Here is a 24,565-nt window from a genome sequence, read left to right as displayed (position 1 = left end):
TCTGCCCTGCCCCCACCTGCCATTTCCTTCAGATGTGCCACAGTGCCTCCAATGGGTGTGGTGGGGGGGGTCTTGTCTCTCCCCCAGAGTGGCATGTCACATGAGCACTTACCCGGAAGCGGTCCAGTGTGACACTGACAATGAGTCTGGGAGAGGTGGGTGCTGCGGGTGCACATGGACCCTCATGCACCACCTATACATTGTCCCGGCGTACTATACAATAGCGCTGTAACTTACTCTGAGGCTGTGTCTACACTACAGCATAAATTCCAATCTAAGGCACTTAGCTCAATTTTAAATTGTGACTGTTCACATGTCAAATACCATTATTTCAGACTTAGGGGTCACTACAACTGATATTCTTAATCTGACTACCTCAGTGGGATTAACCAGAAGTTCAAATATAAATGTTCGGATTAATGGTAGTGTGGAAACAGCTGCCATTTAAATTGGTTTTATTGGCCTCCAGAGGAGTCCCACATGTATCCCACAATGCCCCACGGTTGTCCATTCTGGACAGCTGCATCTCCAATGCTCTCCAGGTGCACAGGAAGTGAAGTAACAGGCAGCCTGCAAATTTAAGATTTAAGCTAGGGGAAAGTCTCCTTTTAAAAATGGCCATTTCCTTTCCAATGCTATGCAGTGTGGGTGGGAAGGTGACATCACATACCCACAACCACTTGTGGGGTAATTTTTTTCCCATAGTGCGCCAGCGAAGAAACCCAGAATGCTACAGGGCTGACGGAACTATGGGATAGGTTCCCACAATGCACTGCTGCAACAGCTGATGTTTGGTGCTGTAGTGTGGCAGCACTAACTCGACTTTGTTGGGACTTGGTGGGGAGGTGGGGGTACTCAAATTTTAGTTTATAAAACCCAGCATTACAAAATCAATGTTAATAAAATGAAGTTCACCTCGTAGTGTAGACGTAGCCTAAGTTTATGAAAAGTAGGCCAAAACCAGTTCCACCAGAACAAAAGACAGACCAACACCCCAGCCATCTGCTAAATGTCTATCACTATTGTAAGTAGCTGTTCTCTGGTAGGGGAAAGGCATGAATAAGAAATGTATGTTTTATCATGGGAATGATTCAAATCTCACGTTCACAAGACATTGTTTGTCACCTGAACCCCAGCTGAGGGTACTCCTCAAGGAGGAGAGAGTGGTATAAGAATGAGAGACTGTGGCCTTTTCTTCCTCCCTCTCTCTTCCCGTCTATACTCTAAAATGTTCGAAAGACAAAGGAAACATCTTTGAACTGGAGAGGGGTCCTGTCTAGAAGGCTTTTCAGCCCGTCCAGACTGCTGCGTATGGAAAGACAAAAACCCTTTGCTTTAAGTTCACTTAACTTGTAAAATGGTGAGCTTGTTAAATTAGGTATTATCTTACATTTTATCCTTTTATTTTCTCTTCATAACCAGTCCTGACGTTATGCATCACCACTTGTAATCACCTAAAATTCAACTTCCCGCAGTTAATAAACTTATCTTATTGTTTTATTTTAAGCAGCCTGTTTGGATTAAAGTGTCGGGGGGGTGGGGGACTCCATTTGGGATAACAAGGTTGGTGTGTTATCATTTTCCGTTCATGAAATGGCAGAGATGAGCCCCTACAGTTGAAAGGGTACTGAGCAGTATAGGCCCTGCCTCTCGTTTTTGCCAGTCAAGTCTTGTGCCTCTCTGCCCCATGCCTGCATTTTGAGTGATGGGTGGGACCTCATGGGGGAAGAGAGCAAGACAGAGGAGAGCCCACAAAAGATTAAGTTGGTCTTGCAGCCGTCCCCCAGCCTCATTTTATTTAGTGGGTGCTTGAGCTCAAGAGCATCCACAGAGTTGATGCCTGTGCTGAGCATTGTAAGAAAAACATTTGGAGAGAGAGGAACAGGTCTGGGAAAATCAATTTGTGGATATTGCCCTAATTCATGAGTGACTGGTGTGAATGCTCATGTATTTAGCTGGCAGTGAATATGCATGCTGAATCCTGCGTGAAGAGTCCAGGCCTGGATGTTCTGACAGCAGTGTAAAAGGCACCCCAGACTAGAGCAATGACTCCCAAACTGGGGGTCGTACCTCCTGGCAAGTGGGAGTGCAAGTTCTAGAGTGATATGAGGCAATGAGAAAAAAAAATTTAAAGTCAAATTCAGCTGAAATACAGTTAACCGTTGAGTTACACAGGGGTTGTGTTCAAGCAACCCTTGCATAACTCAAATTTTTGTGCAAGTCAAAGGGAGACAGGAACCAGGCTGCCCCCTAGTTCCCAGCTCCCCTGAGCTTGCAGGATCCAGGAAACTGACCAGCCCACCAGAGATGGTCAGTTTCCTGCCTCCCAGAGTGGCGGGAAGCCTGGAACCAGGGGGCAGCCTGGTTTCAGTCTCCCTGAAGCTTGCAGGACCAGGAAACTGACCATCTCATGGCTGGTCAGTTTCCCAGGTCCAGTAAGCAGTGGGGAGCTGGGAACCAAGCAGCACCCTGGTTCCCGGCTCTCCTGCACTAGTGGGGCCCGGGAAGCTGACCAGCCATGATCTGGTCAGTTTCCCAGGTCCTGCAAGAGGCAGGGAGATGGGAACCAGACTGCCACTTGGTTCTCATCTCCCCACCACTTGCTGAACCTGGGAAACAGACCAACTCATGGCTGGTCAGTTTCCTGGGTTCTGCAAGCAGAGGAGAGAGGAACCAAGTGGCAGCCTCATCTGGGGCTGCTGCTGGGGGCTGGGCAGGGAGCCCACCTTCTTCCCAGCCGTGAGGCTGCAGGTCTCCCCATCTCAGGCCAGGGACCCTGCCACTGGCTCTGCTGGTTGTGCTCCACCCCCCCCAACACTGCCCCCCACACTCCTTCTCGTGTAAATGCGAGATACGTGCATTTCGAATGTGCACATCTCAAGGGATTACTGTACTCAGTTTTTCAGCTGCATTTAATCATCTCTTCTATAAGCACCAGTCCAAATTGTTAATCCATTCCAAATATTAAAAAAAGTTAGAGTGGTAAGATTTCAACCTTTGTCGGCATTATTCATCACCAAGTAAATACTGCTGCATCCCTGCATATCCTCAAAAGTGGAAAGATTTATTTTTAACAAAGGGGTGGCCGAAGTATATAAAGTTAACTTCTTTTTATCATAGATATTTCTATGAATGCTAATCTTCCCCACCTTTCAATTGCTTTCTTGGACAATCATTCTTATCCTCTTCAAGCCATGTGCTGCTCAGTTTGCTGATAATCATTGTCAGAATAGTGCTTTTGTTATTTGATATTTCTTCCAGCAGACAGTAAATTCTATTATTTTAAAATGGTGACTATAGGCCTATAACAGTTAGGCGCAGGTGTCTTTGTGTGTTTTTCAATCATTTATAACTGTTTTAATTAAACATTGATATTCAGCACCTAAGTTTATGTTGACAAAAATTACTGTTAATTCTTTCTATAAATATATAGGTCTTGTTAATTACAGAATTTTAAAGAGACTTTAATGGCATTTTATTCAAGTTATATGAGTTGAGAGGCTCAATTTCTTCTGATATATTGAAGGCCCAGTTATTTTTTTTTTCAATTTTTGTATAAAAGTCTGTGACAAAGAAAAGGAAGTATGATGAAGAGTATATCAAGCTTGGCTTCAACACCACTGAAAAAATGGAATTGGCTTCCCTCATTGCATCATATGGCATGCAGTTCTCAGCAATGGTGCCATGAGATCTGGCCATCTCAACTGACATTTGAAGATAAACCACAAGGCAGTGAAATACAAGCCAAAAGAGTTTTTTGCTGCCAAACTTCAGTGCTTGAAACACATGAAGCTGGACACTCAGAGCTTTTCAACAGGAGATGGACAAACTGGTGGAAGCATCTTATGAACCGCTCATTGCCAAAGCAAAGAAAACTGACATGACTGGAAAAACACTTCTGCAGTTTTTTTTTTTTTATGATGGTACCTGCCAGTATTGAGTACCAGCACCTTGGCAGCCACAGCCATGGGATTGGCTAAGGGAGGGGGATGGGAAGATGGCTGAATACCTGCTCCTCTTTTTCTTTTTTTAATACAAAAAGAGCACTGCACTTGGGAAACCATGCTTGCTGAGTGCTACAGGTATTGTGCTTGGTGCCAAAAGCCAAGAAAAGTTATAGAAAATTTCTGTCTCTGATAACAATGAAGCGTCACTTGGATGAACTTCCAGAGGATACCAAAAGACAAGTTTTGGAAAAAATAAAAGCATAGGTATTTTTGTTTTAGGTTTTTGCAACTCAGTGCCACAATGCCACTGTTGAAAGTCAATGCTGTCAGTTGCTTGTCTAGTCTTGCTTTGTGGATGATGGAGCTGTGAAAGAAGAAACGCTTTTCTCAAAAGCACTGGAAACCACATCAAAGGCTTGTGATGTTTTGGCAACAGCTTCTGACTTTTTTCAAGAAAATGGTCTTGATCAAAAGAACAAAATTCTTTCTCAGCTGGATTGCCTTGCTAAGGAGTTCATGCACTACTTTCCAGATGCCAATCTGGATAAACCTATTTGGAAACTGGTGCAAAATCCATTCAACATTGAGGTGGATTCATTGCCAGATCCTTTGCAAGAACAAGCCAACAAACTGCAGTGTGAGGTAAGTGTAAAGGATAATTTTGAAACCATTAGCCTGGAAGAGTTTGGAGTAAAATACCTCCCAATTTACCAAAAACAGAGAAGATTGTTCCCTTTTCTTCTACTTATCTTGGTGAACGTGGTTTTTCAACTCTCGGGCCACGTCTGCATCACATCCATCTGATGAAGTGAGTCTGTGCTCACAAAAGCTCATGCTCAAAACTTTTCTGTTAGTCTATAAGGTGCCACAGGACCCTTCGTTGCTGTTACAGATCCAAACTAACACGGCTACCCCTCCGATACTTGTCTACATCACAGTGATTTGTCGACAGAAGTTACTGTTAAAAGACATCTTCCAACAAAACTTCTGTTGATAAATTGCAGCCACACTCGAAAGTGGATTGCTCTGTCGATCCACTCTGTCGACAGAGAGTGGCCAGACAGGCTGGTTGCTCTCTCGACAGAACAGCCAACCAGAAACACAGCAGATAGGGCTGCCAGGCTGCCAGGGGACCTGGAATCCCTGTTTATCATCGGAGGCCCCTGGAACATCCACGCAGCTTTTTTGTGGACAGATTCCATCGAGAAAGACGTTCTGCCTCATGGGGGAGAGGCGGAAAGCTGTCGGCAAAAGGGCCTCGTTCTGTCAACAGTATGTCAACAGAACGCGCTTTTAGGGTGGAAGCTCCACAGGTTTTGTTGACAAAATGCCAGTTTTGTCAACAAAACCCTCTGGTGTAGATGTAGCCTCATTGTATTAAAACCAAAACAGTGTGATCAGCTGGAAGTGGAAAGTGACTTGCATTGTGCTCTTACGTCCTTATAACCGAGAATTTTTGAGCTTGTAAGGGAAAAACAGTATAATCTGTCTCATCAAATTAATTCAATTCAAATTGCTTTTATTTGCTTAAATTTCTGTTTTACCTTTAACAGTAAATTACAGGAAAAAAAGTCATTCTGTTAACCATTAACCATTGTTGCTCTCTCATTTTTAATGCAGTTTAGTCAAGATTTAGTTTTGAAGTGTTTTAAATTTGAAGTGTTGGCTTTATTTTTTGTTCATTTGGAAATTTTCAGTAAAATAAAATATTTATGTATTTTTCCATCTTCCCTGTATGCCCCAGATACATGGGTAAAATAATTACAAGTTAGTCAATCATGAACAATAATAGAAGTTTGGGTGCAAAGGGTTAAATTTCAATCAAAAAAGGGAGGGCACGGTGGTTTAGTGAAAACCAAAAGGGAAGCCTCACGTCAAAAACCATGGGAACCACTGGACTACAGAATTAATGGGACAGAGCTGCTCAACAGCCCAGATTGTACTTGTCACCACCTCTCATGCTGCATGCATATTCATAAGCCAATTTTCAAATAACTTAAAAATACTTTAGACAAAATGCATCATGTAACAGATTTTAAAGTTACAATCTGCTAAATGTGCATATTCTATTTCTGAGTATGTAACATTCTTGTGTGTGAAGTTAGAAATATAGAGTGTGGATCAGTTTATAAACCCAAATGTGCTAATGAGGGCCATTGCTGATACTCCGGAAACTTAATGGCTCGGTGGCCAAGGTAATAATTTGTAAATGGTTTTGTTTTTTTGTCAGCCCAAACTGTGGTTGGTCCTAGAAAGATGTGTGACCATACCACTTGGTAATGGAATACATCTTGAATCAGACTTTTCCATGAGAATGGGGACCCTGTACAAAGGTTCCTGCCCTGGCGATAAGTCTATTTATGGAATGGAAAGCAATCAGACTTTTAAAATTGCCTCCACACATGAAGAAACCTGAAAACAAATAACTCTAAAGATATTGAGGGCCATAGACCTACACCAGAGCAGGAAAACAATCAGCTCTGCTTTGAATTATTTTACCTGAAAGAGGAAGAAGGGGTGAGGAATATGCTTTGCATGTAACAAGTCTCTTAGGCTACAGTTACACTAGCGAGTTTTGCTGGCAAAACCGCAAAACACACAAAATGGGATTTGTCAACAGTTTGTCAACAAAACTCAGCACTTTTGCCAGCAGCATTCCACCTCTCAGCCATGAGGCATATTGCTGCTGTCAACAGATTCTGTTGAAAAAGATCTGTGTGGATGCTCTGGGAGGCCTTTTCAAGACAGACAGGGCATCCAGTACAATGGGCAGCCCTGTCTGCTGTGTTTCTGGGTGCCTGCGTTGTCGAGAAAGCAGCCGGGCAGTCCAGCTGTTCTGTCAACAGAGCGGAGCGCTCTTTTGATTCGCTTTTGTGTGTGGCCGCACTCTGTCAACAAAAGTTTTGTCAGGAAATCTCTTCTGACGGTGACTTTTGTCGACAGAGCGCGTAGTGTAACTGTAGCCTTAGTGTATTAGGATTAGCTAGCATGTTTTGTTGATTTTGGCTTAGTAACTTTGATCCATCTATCACTTGCAATGACTTAAATCCTACTTTTTATACTTAATAAAAACATTTGTTTATTATCAAGCCCAGTGTAAATAATTGTTACCTGGGGAGGAGGGAGCAATGGCTGTGCATATCTCTCTTTCAATGATAAAGAGGGAGAACGTCTCCCTTTTCCCTGTGTAAAACTATTATACAGAATAAAACAGATTTATTTGGGGTTTCGGCCCTCATTGGAGGCTGTGTTCCTGGGTGCTGTCAACACCTTATAGCTGAGCCTTCCCAGAGCTCAGCTTGTTCAGCATTTCTGTTGCTCTGCTGGGGGGCTTTCATCCCAGCTTTGGGCCTTGGCTGTGGGAGGCCAGAGCTTCTGGACCAGCAAGAGAATGTGGTGGGTGCCCCAGAGAAGAGGTAGGCAGGTGCAGTGGTGTAGTGTGACCAGCACACTGGGTGACAACCTGAAGGAGACCCTTGTGATCCAGCCTATCAGAGTAACTTAGGTAATGTCACATACGCTTACTCAAGATTCCCCCATTTACGCCACCAAGGAGTGCATTAGTCATGTTGGCCACAGCATCACACTGAGAGCTCATGTTCTGCTGATTACTCATCAACACCCACAAATCGTTGTTTACTTGCAGCCTGCTTATCAAGTGATGCAGATTGCTCTGTATTAGTGACCTGTCCCCTTTATTATTTATCACTTCCCCAATATTTCAGTCATCTGTAAACTATCTCAGTGATTTTAAGCTTTCTTCCAGGACATTAATAAAAATGTTCAACAACCAGTTCTTTCAAACGGTCAGTGATTTGGAACCAGGCACTGCCATCTTTTACAAAAAGTGCCACTCCTTTCTCTTTTGCCTGCTCACACTTTCCTAACATTAATATTAAGAGTGAGTCACAAGAGGCGCAATTCATACCATTCAGCAAAGAGCTGTCATTTTGGAAACATGTTTCCAAACAGTTCTAAATAGCAGAACCCAAAACATGGCTTAGGGCAACTAAATGTCATACAGCGTATTGTTAGGGGAGCGTGTCAGACGGCACTGGGGGGCCGACAGACTTGCCAGGCCCCTTGGCAAGGTGGTAGGGGGCCAGCTCTGCACTTCTGGAAAGAGTGGGGCTCAGACATAAAGGGATGTGTTGGGCCAGCCAGCCCTCAGCATTGCCTGGAGTGTGCCACAGCAGCCCCCCCTTCTACAGCAGCCCTCAGAGCCACCCACAATGCACCAGGAAGCACTCTGGCAGCAATTTAAATGGCCCAGAACTCTAGCTGCCACTACTGCCACTTTTGAATTGCTGGGCTCCAGGGCCACTGCCTCCTTACCCTCCCCATGGGTGGACCTGTGCTGTAAACTCCGTTTATAACTTTTAAATCTTACTTTTATAGGGCATCTTGCATTTTGTTTTCATTAAGACATTTATCCCTATTCAGTTTTATAAAAGCCCTTTTATACAAAGCCCTCATTTTGACCCTGATTCTGACCTCACACAAATTTTGCACACACATAACTCAGCCACCTTCAGTGGTTATTCCTGAATTACCCTTGTAATAGAAGAACAATCAGCATTAGAGAGACCGTGTCTGCTTTATCCATTCTTGTCCTATGCATGGGTAATTCTACATGCTCTTAAGAAAAATTTATCTAGCCATCTTCATAAGCATTAAGAACAATGGGAAATACCTTTGCTGCCTTCTAGTATCCTTGAGGACCTTCAGTCTTTCAATGTCCATCCAGAGCCACCAGTACCTTTCACCTAAAGTTCCTTTTATGAACTTCTTGAATCTTTCAAACTCATTCCTGTTGCCAATATCATAAGTTCTGTGACTGGTACACCAGGCAGCCCGACTTTCTGCGACATCACTGTCAGACCTTGAATTTGAATTCACTTCTTCAGTCTCCTGTTCTATGCAATATCCTTTGGAGTCTAACTTGCAGGATGCAGCAACAGGTTGGGAAATAAATGCCTCTGCAGCAGTAGCATAAAGTTGATTTGCTAACTCATGTATAAATACTTTGGACAGTTTAGCGAAGTTCATATCAGTCTTGCTCTTAGTTGCTGGTCTTCCTGTAAGTTTTGAGACTGATTCATTCATTATGTATTGAATATAAGCTGATGTAAACTCTTCTAATGTTTGAAAAGCTACCATTTCCTGTCTACCATTAGATTCCAGATTTTCTTTGTCCTCAACACCGTTCTCCCATTTCTGGTCTAGGTATACATTTAATATGGTGTGGGAAGCAGAGTCAGAAATGGCTACAGAAATGTTATCTTCTGTATTTTTGGATCTCCTGCTAACAGTGTTAGTTTTTGCAGTTCCTGTCCTCTGGGGAGAAGGCAGAGTCCTTTGACTGTATTCCATGGCCAAGGAATCCTCGCCTGCATTAAATCAGAAGAGCTCATTGAAAACACTCTCAGATTCAGACCTGTTCTCCGGGACAACTTAAGCAAGTTTTCAAGTTACAAAAACATGAACATATTCACATTTTATTGTTGTTGTTAGCAGTGAAGGTGCCCTACTGCCACAGTTGGGATCAGAAGATGTGCTTGAGGTGCAGCCACCTCGCTATAAATGGGAAGGGTCTTCTGCCATCATATTTTCTGTGAGAGTCCCTTGATTCTGTGAAATTCCCTCCTCACCTTTGTCCACCAGATACCTTCATTCTCAGGAATGTAACCCCAACACCCTATGATGGACTGGAAAGTCTATTATTTGTCATTACTGAAAATGGCATTAAGTTATTGATTTTTAATTGTTGTCAGGTTGATCAGAGCATAAGACAGGCACCTGTTAAAGGAACAACATCATCTTTCACATAGGCCGTGTCTACACTAGCCCCAAACTTCGAAATGGCCACGCAAATGGCCATTTCGAAGTTTACTAATGAAGCGCTGAAATGAATATTCAGCACTTCATTAGCATGCGGGCGGCCAAGGCACTTCGAAATTGACGCGCCTCGCTGCCGTGCGCCTTGTCCCGACAGGGCTCCTTTTCGAAAGGACCCCGCCTACTTCGAAGTCACCTTAGCTTACTCAGCTGATGGGAATAAGGGGACTTCGAAGTAGGTGGGGTCCTTTCGAAAAGGAGCCCCGTCGGGACGAAGCGCGTCAATTTCGAAGTGCTGCGGCCGCCTGCATGCTAATGAAGCGCTGAATATGCATTTCAGCGCTTCATTAGTAAACTTCGAAATGGCCATTTGCGTGGCCATTTCAAAGTTTGGGGCTAGTGTAGACACAGCCATAGAGAGAGTAAATAAGCAAATGAACATGTCTGCGAATTGGATCCTGGGACCCTGTGATCATGGCTATACTGGGTCAGATCAAATGGTTGAACCAGACCAGTATCCTTTCCTCCAAGAGTGAATGTCACATGCCTGAGAGGAAATGAACAGGATGGGGAATCACGTGCTCTACTCCATCTTGTCTGTTCAGATTTCTGACAAACAGAGATTATGGATACCACCCCTTTGCATTCTGACTAAAGCCTGAGACAGAAGGGGATGGGTTAAGCCATCCAGCCCTCAGCATTGCCTGGAGCATGCCACATCAGCCCCTTATCGTCCATGAATTTATCTAATTCTTTTTTGAGACTTATTAGTTTTGATCTTCGCAACATCATCTGTCAGAGTTCCACAGGTTGCCGTGTGTTGTGTAAAGAAGCACTTCCCTTTGCATGTTTTAAATTGGCTGCCTACTAATTTAATTTGGTGACTCCTAGTTCCTGCATTATGAGAAGGAGTAAATAACATTTAGTTATTTACTTTCTCCACACCAGTCATGATTTTATAGACCTCTATTATATCACCCCCCTTAATCATCTCTTTTCCAAGATGAAAAGTCTCTACCTTATTAATCTCTCCTCATACAAAAGGTTTTCCATACCCCTAATCGTTTTTGTTGCCATTTTCTGAATCTTTTCCTATTAATCTTTTCTGCAATAAGGCAAACATATCTGCACGCAGTACTCAAGATTTGGGTGCACAAAGGATTTATGGAAAGGAAATATGATAGATGGTAAGATAAAGACTCTCTCTTTCTGAATGATTCCCAACATTGTGTTAGCTTTTTTGTCCGCTACTGCACTTTGTGAGTAGCTCTCTGAAAACATCCACTCGGAGACTCCAAGATCTCCTTAAGTCAATCCCAACTATGCCTAGAGAATGGGGGAGCTATGGTTTCCACATCCATGGAGGATAAGGAAGGAAAGTGTGGTGCATACATAATGCCTTTAGATTGAAGAAGCAGCAGATCGTTCATCTACAGTAGTAGCAGAGGGAGATGAAAAACACAGCTCCCCACTAGACGACAATGCTCTTGGGCATAAAAGCCAGTAGAGCCATAGGCTACGTCTACACGTGAAGCCAACATCGAAATAGTCTATTTCGATGAATAACGTCTACACGTCCTCCAGGGCCGGCAACGTCGATGTTCAACTTCGACGTTGCTCAGCCCAACATCGAAATAGGCACAGCAAGGGAACGTCTACACGTCAAAGTAGCACACATCGAAATAGGGATGCCAGGCACAGCTGCAGACAGGGTCACAGGGCGGACTCAACAGCCAGCCGCTCCCTTAAAGGGCCCCTCCCAGACACAGTTGCACTAAACAACACAAGATACACAGAGCTGACAACTGGTTGCAGACCCTGTGCCTGCAGCATAGATCCCCAGCTGCCACAGAAGCAGCCAGAAGCCCTGGGCTAAGGGCTGCTGCCCACGGTGACCATAGAGCCCCGCAGGGGCTGGAGAGAGAGCATCTCTCAACCCCCCAGCTGATGGCTGCCATGGAGGACCCAGCAATTTCGACGTTGCGGGACGCGGATCGTCTACACGGTCCCTACTTCGACGTTGAACGTCGAAGTAGGGCGCTATTCCTATCTCCTCATGAGGTTAGCGACTTCGACGTCTCGCCGCCTAACGTCGAAGTTAACTTCGAAATAGCGCCCGACGTGTGTAGACGCGACGGGCGCTATTTCGAAGTTGGTGCCGCTACTTCGAAGTAGCGTGCACGTGTAGACACAGCTATAGGGTGACAACTCACTGATTACTAGGACAACTGAGGGGAGGGGCAGGAGAAAGACAGTCTACATGACTACCAGCAACCCTTATTACTGAGGAAGTGAATGTGTTCGAGTAGGGTTCTAAAGTTCCTAAAGGACTCACTGAAGTATTGTGGTTAAAGTTCTTGCAAATGGGGGGGAGAGACATAGTTCCCACACTTCCCCATGTGTTGAGACTTTTCAGATCCATTTTGCATTTATATTCCAACACTTTCCCTTCCTTCCTACTGAGGGTTACTGGTAGGCATATAGACTATTTTTCTCCTTGTCCCTCCTCTCAGTTGTCCTAGCAATCAGTGAGTTGTCCCCTAGGGTCACCATATTTGAAGTTTCAAAAAAGAGGACATCTTTGAGAGGGAGTGTGTTTGTATCAGTATCCACCAACTCATGTTGTATCAATGTACTATACATACTATGACACAGTATTACAACCTGAGTTGGTAGACACTGATACAGATATATTCCCTCTCGGGGTGTCTTCTTTTCTGAAACTTCAAATACGGTAACCCTATTGTCACCCTATGAATCTATTAGCGCTTATGCCCAAGAGCTTTGTCCTGTAGTGGGGAGATTATTGTCCACTTACAGTAAGCAGAATTTAGCATTGTGGGAGTAGAGGAAATACATCTATTCTCCATATCCAAGTTCCTATGTATTTTACTGTTGGCCACAGAATAATGACAAGCAGATATAGCAGCATTACCCTAACTCTAGAACAGTTTTAATTTCAATCTTGTCATATTTGTTATGTAAATAACATGGCTGCACCATTAATTAGTACTTACCTTGGCTGACATTGTGGCTGGATGCAACAGCTTGCTGAGGGAATGTAGAACAATGCTGTGCTCCTGGAATTTGAGTGGAAACTAGAGGACGAGTTACTGTATCTGTAGTTGTTGTTTGCTGACTTTTTTTGGCTAGTGTAAACCAATCTTTTGTCTGAGTAATTGTAGCCTATGAAAAGCAACATTGAACAAGTTCAGCTTCACTTACACAATAATTCAATTCTATCTATTTGTTGCAGGGCTTCTGAGAACAGAGATCTTATTGTCTGTGGTTATTGTGTGCTTTCTTGCCACATAGTTTTTTTATAATGTTTGTTCACAGTGATGTAGAAATAGAGCCAGGATTAAAGCATGGCCCTAGAATCAAGGGGAGGAGTTTAAGACCAGGGCCAGGAAGAGATGTGGTATGAATCTGGGAGCTGGGAAGCCAGCCAGCAGTGAAATACAGCTTTGTGGAAGGAGAGCTGCTTGTGGATTTTCTATTCCAATGGAGAGTAAGTTGGAGCCCAGAATTTGAGACTAGGCAAACATTTGAAGGAAAAGACTCTCCAGAGGGGCCTAGTGATGGAATGGGAGTGTTCCCCCTGCACATACAGACAACTGGAAATACTATGATTAGTGGGCCAAACATTTTCCCTGATTGTCAACTTAACTGAAGAGCGAGTGAATGTTTATAAAATATCATATGCCATTAAATATTGGTGGAAAAGATGCAAGATGTAAAGGCAGACTAAATTAGTACAAAGGATCTTAACCCAGTGGGTTCGATCTACCACAAAATTGCTGATATGGCCTATGCATTGTGATGATTTTACCTGGCCAAGTGAGACATAGAACTTTCTCATAATTAATTCTTCTTCGCTTTCCTCATGGAAAGTGGGTGTCCTCTGTCTTTTCATATGCCAGGGGTAATATGTTGTATCTACAATGAAGTTAATACCAGTTCTGCTCCATCCTACTTGTGAAATCAGTTTAGCTAACCTACAGTTTGAAAACATTAGGAGATAAATGAGTAGTTCATGTTATGCATTCAGCAAGACATTCAACAGCTGACCGAAAAAATTCTCATTCTCAAAATAAATTCTGAAGTGGAAATTCCTGTTTTATTTATCTTCTATTTTATTCCCTTGACCATATTTACATACATGCAGAACAATAGCCATTGAACAGTTCAGGGAAAGCCAGAGAAGAATTTCTCCAAAATCTAAAAAGCTGTCATGTAGCACTTTAACAAAATAATTTATTAGCTGATGAGCTTTTGTGGGGCAGGCCCACGAAAGCTCATCACCTAATAAATTATTTTGCTAGTCTTTAAAGTGTTACGTGACTGCTTTTTTGTTTTGATAGAATACAGACTAATATGGCTATCTCTCTGTCACGATCCAAAATCTAAGCATGGTATACATCAGGCTTGATCTTGGAATATGTGTCCGAGTTCAGCTCCAAATTCAAACTTCACCACAGATGGTGGGGAAGGAAAGGATGTTGAGATATGGTTTTCTGGGTTAGATTCACTCTCTTTTTCCCCTCACATCTATGCTCATTTTGGCCCTGATTCAGAAAGGTACCTAAGCATGTGCTTAATTTTAAACACTAACTTCAATGGGAATTAAGCAGATGCTTACCATTCACTTCATATAGTTTTATTTGTATAGTGAAGAAAAGGGTTCAACAGTAAAGGTTTAGCCATGTGCATTTCTTGCCTAAAGGGAAAATACAGCATTTTGCCAGGAGTTATTATCCTTTATACAATTTTCCCTCCCTTGTAAAACATAGTCTTTAATATACTGAATATTGTTACAGTTACTAAAAACATTTTCAATATTTTATGCAGCAATCAGTACCTGAAGAACTGGTCAATTTCTATAATTAAAATTTGACTTAGTAACCCAGGCTAACAGGCAGCTGCTCTTTCAGGGACTCACCAACACAGCTGGGAACATGCTGCACTTTACAGCCAAAAGAACTCAAATGTGAACTTTAGGGATCTGGAGGAAGGGCCTTCCCACAGTAAAGATCCAAGTCTCTGGAACATCCTTTTAAAGGAGGTCAGGAAGAGACATATACCAGCCACCTTAGGTCGTGCAGCCAGCTGCACTATTTTGCCACAATATTCCTCAAAGAGCGTGGGCCAAGGAAAGTCTAGTTAAGTTCCCAAGGGTAGAAACAAGAGCTAAAAGCAAAGAGGACAATGGAGAATTTACTGTCCCTTCTAGGCAAATTCCTCTGCTTTTTATAATTCATTTCCAGAACCTAGATATATTTTGATAGAATCATAGATTCTAAGGCCAGGATGAACAGTTGTGATTATCCAATCTGACATCATGCATAACAGAAGCAGACATAATGGTATTCCCCTAACTCTAGATTAGCTTTGAATTCCATCTTGTCATTTTATGTGAAGTCAAAGGAAATTAGAATCAAGAGGAAATGGTGAAAAGGCATCAGCCTTGTTTTAATTTATCCAGGTCACTAAAATTATGTGGGTTACATGTTTCCTATAAGCTGTGTGCTTGTGCAGCTGCTCAGGAGAGCTTTGAATGCTGCCCAGCTGATTAGCAGAGTGCCTACAGATAGGATTTGTTTCTACTGGTGGTGCACATGCCTTGATGCACATGAAAAATTATTCTTCACATGGATGGAAAGGATTAGAGGGAACATTGGACAAAAGGTCTGAAATAATGTGGGAAGAGTTATGTTGAGATAAATTAAACAGAGAAGATAAATTAACAAATGCATAACTTGATACAACATTATACATTAGAAAGAGCAATACAGATACCTGTACTCAAAGTAACAATCACTTTTTAGAAAGGCTAGGAGTCTTTCTTGCTTAATCCATTGAATTCCCTGTTCTCGCTCAAGACACTATTAAAACAAAAAAATACCAAATATCTGTTAAAACTTCACTTCATCAGATTTTACAAGCCACAATTTAATTGATAGAGGTGCCCTTACAGTAATTCTAGCAAGGTAAACAACCTTCCTCCTCAAATGTAGTCTGCCCAAACAATTGAATTCTGGGCATTTCTATAAACAACTGAAGGCCTGATTCTGATCTTCCCACAACTGCATACTGAGGCAGGCTACTGCTGCAAGGGTGCCTAATTAACTGGGCCCCACCAGCTCCACTCAGGGTGAATAGACTGAAGCGGCTAAAGGAGCTTGGTGCCCGCCTGAGGATTGGCAATACCTGCCAGCTGCAGCAGCAAGGAACCATCAAGGAGCCAAAAGGGAGCAGACAGTGGGAATCTGCCTATGTTGGGAGTGCGCCTGCATGGGAATGGGAGAAGCCGTGTGAGGTTTGTAAAGTGGCAGAGAGTTGGGGGTCGGAAAACTGTGAACGAATAAAGAATCTGGGCATGACCATGGGTGATGAGTTAAATGGGCCTGTGGTAAGCTGGCATTAGGTATGTTCTGGCTCCAGGTTTCTCGCCTGACCTTGTCTGATGCCCTGGGTGACTTAAAATGGCTTGGGGCCCCATGTCGCTGCTAGTGCAATGGAACTAGAGTGGCCTTCTGCCCACTTGCTCTGTCTGTAGTTGAGAGCATGCCCCTGTGACCCCCTAAGCTGTGTGTGTGCATCTGTGCGTACTCCTGCTCTGAGCACCCATGTGGCCACTGGGAAGCTGCAGGGCCAGCCCCTGAGGGCCTCAGCTTGTGGAAACCCCTAGCATTCCCTGCCTAGGACCTCCTGGCAGAGGGGAGTAACCCAAGGGAAGTGCTGCAACCCAATTCCTAGTCCAGAGCCTACACCCAGCACCCAAATTCCCTCTCCAAGCCTGTTCCCCTCCCTGCATCCCAATCCCCTCCCCCACCTAAACTCTCCCACAGCTTTAGGCATGCATGTGGGTGGGGAGACCTCTGTGGCCATGGCTACACTAGCCCCCACCTTTCAAAAGGGTTATGCTGATAAGTCACTTTGGCTGATGCTAATGAGGCACTACCATGAATATGCAGCACCTCATTAGCATAATACAGTGGTGCGTGTTTCAAAAGTGCCACTTTCTAAACGCATGCTGTTCGTGTAGTCGGGGTCCTTTTGAAAGGCCGCTGTCTACAGGAGCGGCATGCGTTTTGAAAGCAGCACTTTCAAAACACGTGTGGCTGTCGTTATGCTAATGAGGTGCTGCATATTCATGGAAGTTCCTCATTAGCATCTGCCAAAGTGTCTCATTAGCATACCCCTTTTGAAAGGCAGGGGTTACTGTATCCATGGCCCGTGTGTTCTGGGCACCTCCAACACTTCATCAAACCTTCAGCATCTGGAGGTGACACTACACTGAAATCTCCCTCGACTCATTTGGGAGGGCACACAGGCCTCAAAGCAGAGGTTCTAGCGCTGTATCCCATTGCACGCACATAGAAACTTAAGCAATTGGAATTCTTTTAGGTAAAGCTAGTGCAAGTGACAGGAATGCAAATCAGAGCACCAGCTGCCCACAAACCAGCTGCAATATGAAACTTTGCTGAGTACTAGACCCATATTTTTTTAAATAACCACAATTAGTATTTCCCTCAATATTTCAAGGGTTGGAGAAGCTTTCAAATGGTCTTAACAAAAGCCCCAATGCAGGAGGTCTGTGGATATTTAAAAAACAAACAAACCAGGACTGTTAGAATTGCATGGCTGGTATCACTTTAAGTGTGTGTGAGGGCTGGTTCCAGGCCATGCTGGCAGGCTGGGGAGCTCTGTAGTAAAACTTGCAATTGACAACAGTATGGAAAGCAACATCTTGAAGCAAAGTGGGATGACTTGTGCCTCTCTGCCTGACAGAGTAGGTTCTGATGTGTTGTAGTTTTGGATCCTAAGAAATAAATTACTGGTACTTAGCAGTCTTCCAAGGAGAGTATTTATGTTTTTATGTAACGTTTCTGTCGTATGCTATGAACACACCATACCAGGTTACTTGTGACATGAGTGGAATATTTGGTGACTCTCTCTAGCATAAATGAAAAGGGAATCAGGCCCCTAGTATTGGAACATAGGTGAAGTAAGATATTTAGAACCTCTGCCAGTTTCCTTCTCTATTACTGGTTCTACTTATTACTGTTTACACCTCTTCTCCATATATTTCACCCCCTTTGATTCTTGACTGACCTCAGATTAATGCATATAAACCAACATATGTACCCTTTTTCCTTTTTAGTAGTTTTAACCAGGGGAGGGGGAGGGGGCACAGACATGTAGCCAGAGAGAATACAACGTCTGTCCTACCAACTTCTTCTTCATGGCGCTCACTTGATAACAAGTAGGAAGTCTTCATTTCATCCTCCTATTTGTGAGCCTGTTCATGGCTGATTAGCCCATTTCTGGATTTGCAGTTCTTATCACAGAAGAAGCAGGTGTTAGTAGCTGTTGGTGGGGTGTGGGGCTGTTTATGATGCTCTTTTCTTCTTCTCTGCCTCTCCTTGTCTGCACAGCAGCAGGACCTCTCAGATTGTGCCACCCCCTCACAGATTACTGCTCTCCTCTGGGGATGGTCTTGGGCAAGGTTCTCTCAAGTGTCAATACCAATGCAGCACATTTTCATGTGTGCCTTCAGCATGTCCTTATATCGCTTCTGCTGGCCCCCAACGCTCCTCTGTCCTTTCTTCAATTCAGAAAACAGAATTTGTTTTGGGAGGCGCTGATCAGACATCCAAACCATGTGACCAGTTCAATGAAGTCGTTGATGAATGATAATGGCTTCAATGCTGTTACCTACGAGCTCTGTGTTTTTGGGGAACCAGAGTTTGACCACCTGTCAGCCTGTGCTCTTGGGGAGGCAGGGAGTGACACTCATGGACAACAAATCCCCTTCCCCCAGGCTTCTGCTTGAATCAAAGACAAAGGACTGAAACTAGCAGGGATGGACACATCTAAATCCCACCAAGAAGGGTGACTGGATTAAGGAAACTCCTAGCCTCGTCTGCATTGAAGACAGAACAAACAGACATCACTATTAACGTAATGAATGGAGAACAGCTCTTCCAAAGCAGGAACCTCACTGAACTATGGGATACTGAAAGTGGAGAAGCACTGCCTGATGGGAAATCTCTGCTCCAGATGCTATTGAACCCACCCCTGGTCACAACCAAATTAGGCATTATCAGACCAATTCTAGTAATGGATCCTATTGATAACCAAAATACTGAAACTGCCTAGTTGCACTGTGAGCTCATTCATGGAACATCACCCATATCCAGGCATGATCTGTCTCTATTGTCTCTCCTCTGTTTACCCGTAATCAAATCCAGTGTTCTTCTTGAACCATTGTCCTGTCTCTACAAAAGCACCTACCCTTGCTCAAGAAACTGTTCTGACACTTGGGTGTAAACTCTACATCAGTTCCATTGAGACCTCATCATCCCCTGTCTGATCATTCTGGGGGCTCTCCTTGTCTCCTGTCCTCTGGATCCCTGGCTATCATCACCACCTGGGACCCCTAATCAGTGTAAGCTCCACAGATTGGTGAAATCTCTCTCTTTCTCTCTTTCTCTCTCTCAAAACATAGCCTCTTAACCTTGCCTTACGTAATTAGTTATATGGTAGGCTAGCCCTAACATTTGTAATCAGTTTATTTACTATTGTAACTGTTAAATATATATTCAATATCCAAAAATAAATAACTTTCATTGTTAAACTGGTTGCTTCTCTCTCTCTTTTTCTTCCTCTCTGGCTCACTCTTCCTCAGGGGTGTTGTTTTGACTTCCCCATTCACTCTGCAGCAACGCTTCTTGCACCTAAGTTAAAAGATCCCTGTGGTGCCCAGAACTCCTGTGGGGTTTGCCCATCGAGTGGGTTACTAGTAGAATGATTGGGCTGTGAAAGTGGGGATAGGGGAGTGGGTTCTGAACCAGATGACATCTCAGGGTGGCAGCTGCGAGTGCTGTGTAACCCAGACACTGAGTCCAAAGGCACATAATGGCCCCAGCTTGGCACTGCTGTGAAACTCAGCTCCTGAGTACAGGGACATACAGGAGTCAGCTTGTAAGTGCTGATTAATTGGTCCTCTCAGACAAGCTCTGGCAGTGTGTGTGTGTTCACCTGAGTCCAGGGTAGGAAGACCTTAATCCTGTGGACCCTAGCTCAGGCGGAATAACTTCATTGGGAAGGAATTAGCAGAAGGGAGAAGTAAAGCTCTTTAGAAACACTAGTGACACAAGCAACACCTCTCCCCTCCAGAACCCCAAATAAATGAACATACCCCAGAGTAACAGGAAAATCTGATAACAATGCTGGTCATGTTCAACTCTTCCAGAATGCTTCCAGAACGTGCCCTTATCCTCCCAAGAGATATTTAGGATTCTCCTGAGGCAGCATTGATGATATTGTTCAAGTGCCTTCAAATGATGCTAGTATGTTGTCCAGGTTTCACTTGCATACTTTAGCGGAGAGATGACTTCCGAGGTAAGGGAAGTGCTCCACATTTTCCAGCAGTTCTCCATTGACTTCAATAGAAGGTACATGAGATTGTCCCATTGATGAGGGTTGGTGGAGCATCTTGGTCTTTTTGATTTTCAGTGTGAGGCCAAGATTCTTGTATGCTTCAGTGAAGGCACTTAGATTGTCTCAAGGGCTGTGAGAGAAAGAGCAATACCCATGTTGTCATCTGCATACTGGACCTCCAGGATTGAAGTCATGGAGGTCTTGCTTTTAGCCTTCAATCACCTGAGATTGAAAAGCGTCCCATTCATTCTACAGATAATCTTCATGCCATCTGGAAGCTTGCCATCAATGAGGTGAAAGGTCATCGTGATGAAGATGTAGAACAGTGATGGGGCAATGACACAGCCTTGTTTGACTCCCGTTTTGACCTCAAAGGGGTTGCTTTGGGATCTGTTGCTGCTCGATGCTGTGGCAGTCATGTTGCTCTGAAGCAGCATCAAGATGCTAATGAATTTTTTGGGGCAGCTGGTCTTTGAGATGACGGCCCACAGGTCGCTATGACTGACTGAGTTGAATGATTTGGTCAGGTCAATGAAACTCATGTATAAGGCCTGGTTTTGGTCACAACATTTTTCTCGTAGTTGCCAGGCAGTGAAGATAATGTCCACTGTTCCTCGGAATGGTCAGAAGCCACACAGGGATTCTGGGAGAATTTCTTCTGAGAGCGGCAGGAGTCAGTTTGCAAGGACTAGAGCTAAGATTTTCCCTGCATTGCCAGGAGGGAGATGACATGATAGTTTCCACAGTCTGATTTGTCATCCTTCTTGAAGAGACTGACAATCAGTGTATCTGAAATCTCATGGCATCTGTCATGTCTGTCAGTCATAGACAATATAGCTGAAGGGGCTTGCAGATCACCTATCAAAGAGGCTACAAAGCAGAACAGAGGCGCTAAACATGCCAAAAAGGGGGAGATGCCCTGAAGAATATTTTTCTTTATAAAGGTCACAAGAGTTTCCTTACATGAAAAATCCCACTGAAAGTAAATTTATCTTAGGAGAAATACTGCACTGTCCCCTATCCCAAGCCTTCTGAGCGGCATTAGTAGTGAAGAAGAGGAGGCATGCTATTCAGAGAAGCCCAGTGAAAACCCTGAATATCTTACAACATCCCAGAGAGGAACAAATTAGGATTACCATATTTGACTTTCAAAAAAGAGGACATCCCTGAGAAGGTGTATACTTGTTATCAGTATCTATCAACTCGTGCTGCATTAATGTACTGTATATGCTGTAACACATAATACAATGTGAGTTGGTAGATACTGATACAGATACACTCCCTCTCAGGGGTGTGCTCTTTTTTACGTGGTAACCCGAAACAAATGCTGTTCTGCATACCATTGAAATCAATCTCTAGATGGTTTCAGGGCTGAATTTGCCCTAAATCAGTGGTTTATAACAGTGTTTCTCAACCTTCTTTCATAAAGTATCCCTTTTCAAAAAAAATTTAGAAGTACCCCTAGACTTCTCTTCTACACCCCTAAGGATATCCGTACCACTGGTTGAGAAACATGGTCCTCGGGTAATCAAATGCCTTTCAACCTTTCCATATTAGTGTACCCTTTTCAGGAGTCAGATTTGTTTTGCATACCACCAAGTTACATCTCACTTAAAACATACTTACTTGCAAACACATATACAAATATCACAGATGACTGCTACTGAAAATCTGTTTACTTTCTACCATCTTATTATCAAATAAATGAATTGGAATAGAAATATTGTACTTACATTTTAACATGAGGCATTTGAAGCAGTAAAAACAAGACATTGAGTGAATTTTTAGATTGTACTGATTTTACTAGTGTTCTTTAAGTAGATTGTTGTACAACTGGGCAAATATCTAGATGAGTTGAGGTACCCCTGGATGACCTTGGTTTACCACCAAGGGTACTCCTACCCCTGGTTGGGAAACACTGGTTCATAACCATTTTTGGTACCTTATCTGTCCCTTGGATGTTGAACCTACTTACACTTTGTTCAGTCATGACTCTCATACCAACATTTCTTGAATGTACTCCTGGGGATTACTTAAAACTAAATTAAGAAGAGCTTCACTTCTTGTGTGCTCTGCAACTTGCTGTTCCAAGAAACATTCACTTAAAATGTCAAAAAACTCTTTCTCCAAACTGTCCGATTGTGCTATTTGACATGTTTATATGTGGTAGCTGAAGTCCCCCATTACTAAACTTTTATTAGATTCTCTGCCTCTTTGACTTCTTTCAACAGTGTGCATTCAATCTTGTTTTCTTAGCTGGATGCTGAGATAGTGCTACTCCCACACCTCTTTAAGTCTGTCTCTCCTGTTTAGTTTGCCACAAGATGTTGCAGGACTAATAGATTTGTCTCATTATTCTGTTGTGAGCCAGAAATTCTGCTTTATCGTGTTTACACTCTGCAAAGCAAAGGGGCAGCTGGATACAGCTAATTTTGATAAGGCATTAGAATAGCCTTAAATGAAAGAAAATTAAGTCACATAATTTACACCAGTACAGTATAACCAACAGTGGGAATAAACCTAGTTTTCCAGTATGCTGAATGTTATTTTCTTTCTAGATTGATTACTATGGGACAGAGATAGTGTCTTGGGAGTTCCTTATCCTCAGGCCAGCCCTTAAAAGGCACGCAGTAGGGGGTGTGGAAGGGGGACTCAGGTGCTCCTGTGTTGGGGGTGGGGAGAAAGGAGGGCCTCAGGCTGGCTCCACACAGGCAGCAGGAAGGAAGGCCTCTAGCCGGCACAGTGCGCTGTCACATTTTCCCTTTATGAATATATGTTCACCTTCACATGTGAATCCTGCAACCTTTAGTTCAGTTCACTTGAACAGAAGGTACATGTGTGTCTCAAGACATAGTCTGGCCCATCGTATCGTGTTTAAAAAAATACTAACATTTTTCCCACGATAACAAGCCAAACACAACAGTAACTGCTGTCAGTATCTATACAATTGGATTTAAATATAAAGGCAGTTGACATAACATGCTTACCATAATACTGTAATTTGGGTCAACACTGAAATCTGGAAAAGTGCTGCTCTTTTTGGAAAGCTGCCCATCATTCTTTGTCTTCCTTGTAATATCATAAATGGGACTGGGAGGTTTCTGATTATGGAGAATTTTTTTCAGCTGGTTTTCCAGATGTTGTGGGGTATCATTAACTACTTCGAAAACTCCAAAATCAGGATTAAACTTAACTGGCTCTGCAAAGGTCTGCAAAACAAGATTTCAGAAGAGAAACCTGTAGAAACCTGTTTCTGTAGTAGAAAGTGCCCTACAAAATGCCGGGTAGCATCATTAAAGTTTGTCTTCTTTCCATGGCTTTTGCTATATATTGCAAAAGTACATCTTCCGCATGTTTGCCACTTTGCCTTATCATTGCACGGTTTCCAATAAATTATTGCCACAGTTCTCAATTGTGTCTAATTGCAAACTATGCAACTCATTTTAGACTCTACTTCACCTTCTTTCCATGTAAACATAGGCCCCAATGCAGCCAGTGCTTGTTCACACTGCCATTTTCCCCATAAAACCAGATTAATCCTATTTTTCGATTTTTGCTTTCACAGAAATGTTGGGGGAATTTCTAGCTTGGATCCAAAATGTTGAAGGATGCCCAAAACATTTGTGAGATTGAGATTCTGTAAAACCAGAACATACAAATAGCCCACTATCAAACCGGAGGGTAACAAGTATTTTATATTAAGAATTTCATAAAATTAGATTAAATCCTGGTCACAGTAACTCTATGGCAAAACTTCTTTTGGTTTTGTACAATAGGGTTAAGATTTCAGGCAGAGTTTGCAAAATTGGCATTTATCTATGTTGGAGGATAAGATTATCTTTCACTGAGGCATAATATTTTTCATTTAGCTTCTTGATTTTTATGACAATATATAATGTACACCAGATTCTATTCTGTTACATTGATGTAAATCCAAAGTAAACACATTGAACTCCTTCCAATTTATCAAATGTCTTTCTGGTAATGAGGTGCCCAGATCTAAACACAATACCCTAGGTTACAACAGAACCACAGCAATGGTCTGTTACATTCCTTTCACACAATGTAATGCTTATACCTACGGACCTCAATCCAGCAAAGCATTTAAACACATGCCTAGCTTAGCACGCGAGTAGTCTCCGTGAAGTCAGTCGGATGATACACATGCTTAAAGTTAAGCATGTGCTTAAGGGCTTTATTGGGTAAAGACTGTATTGTCCACAATTGTATTGGCAAGTTTCACAGCTATGTCACACTACAGAGGCATGTCTAATTTTCTGTCCACCAGTGAATCTCTTTTGACATTATTTTCCAGTTTTCTTTGTGGTTTC

The 24,565-nt window shown here is 43.0% G+C and overlaps 1 protein-coding gene across 1 annotated transcript in view; it reads right to left on the bottom strand.

The window, feature by feature from the left end:
• RGS22 (regulator of G protein signaling 22) overlaps nucleotides 1-24,565 on the bottom strand; it is a 103,105-nt gene that overhangs the window by 63,205 nt on the left and 15,335 nt on the right. The window contains exons 4-8 of the mRNA XM_074985436.1: nucleotides 23,222-23,443; nucleotides 15,585-15,670; nucleotides 13,618-13,783; nucleotides 12,803-12,971; nucleotides 8,641-9,337 (exon numbers count right to left, since the gene is read on the bottom strand). Of these exons, the coding sequence (XP_074841537.1) occupies nucleotides 8,641-9,337; nucleotides 12,803-12,971; nucleotides 13,618-13,783; nucleotides 15,585-15,670; nucleotides 23,222-23,443 (1,340 nt within the window). The remainder of the gene's footprint in view (nucleotides 1-8,640; nucleotides 9,338-12,802; nucleotides 12,972-13,617; nucleotides 13,784-15,584; nucleotides 15,671-23,221; nucleotides 23,444-24,565) is intronic.

The sequence above is a fragment of the Carettochelys insculpta genome, chromosome 2 (assembly GCF_033958435.1).
Source record: "Carettochelys insculpta isolate YL-2023 chromosome 2, ASM3395843v1, whole genome shotgun sequence".
Classification (NCBI taxonomy): Eukaryota; Metazoa; Chordata; order Testudines; family Carettochelyidae; genus Carettochelys; species Carettochelys insculpta.
The sequence above is the reverse complement of the archived record's forward strand: the minus strand, read 5'-3'. Positions and strand labels throughout refer to the sequence as shown.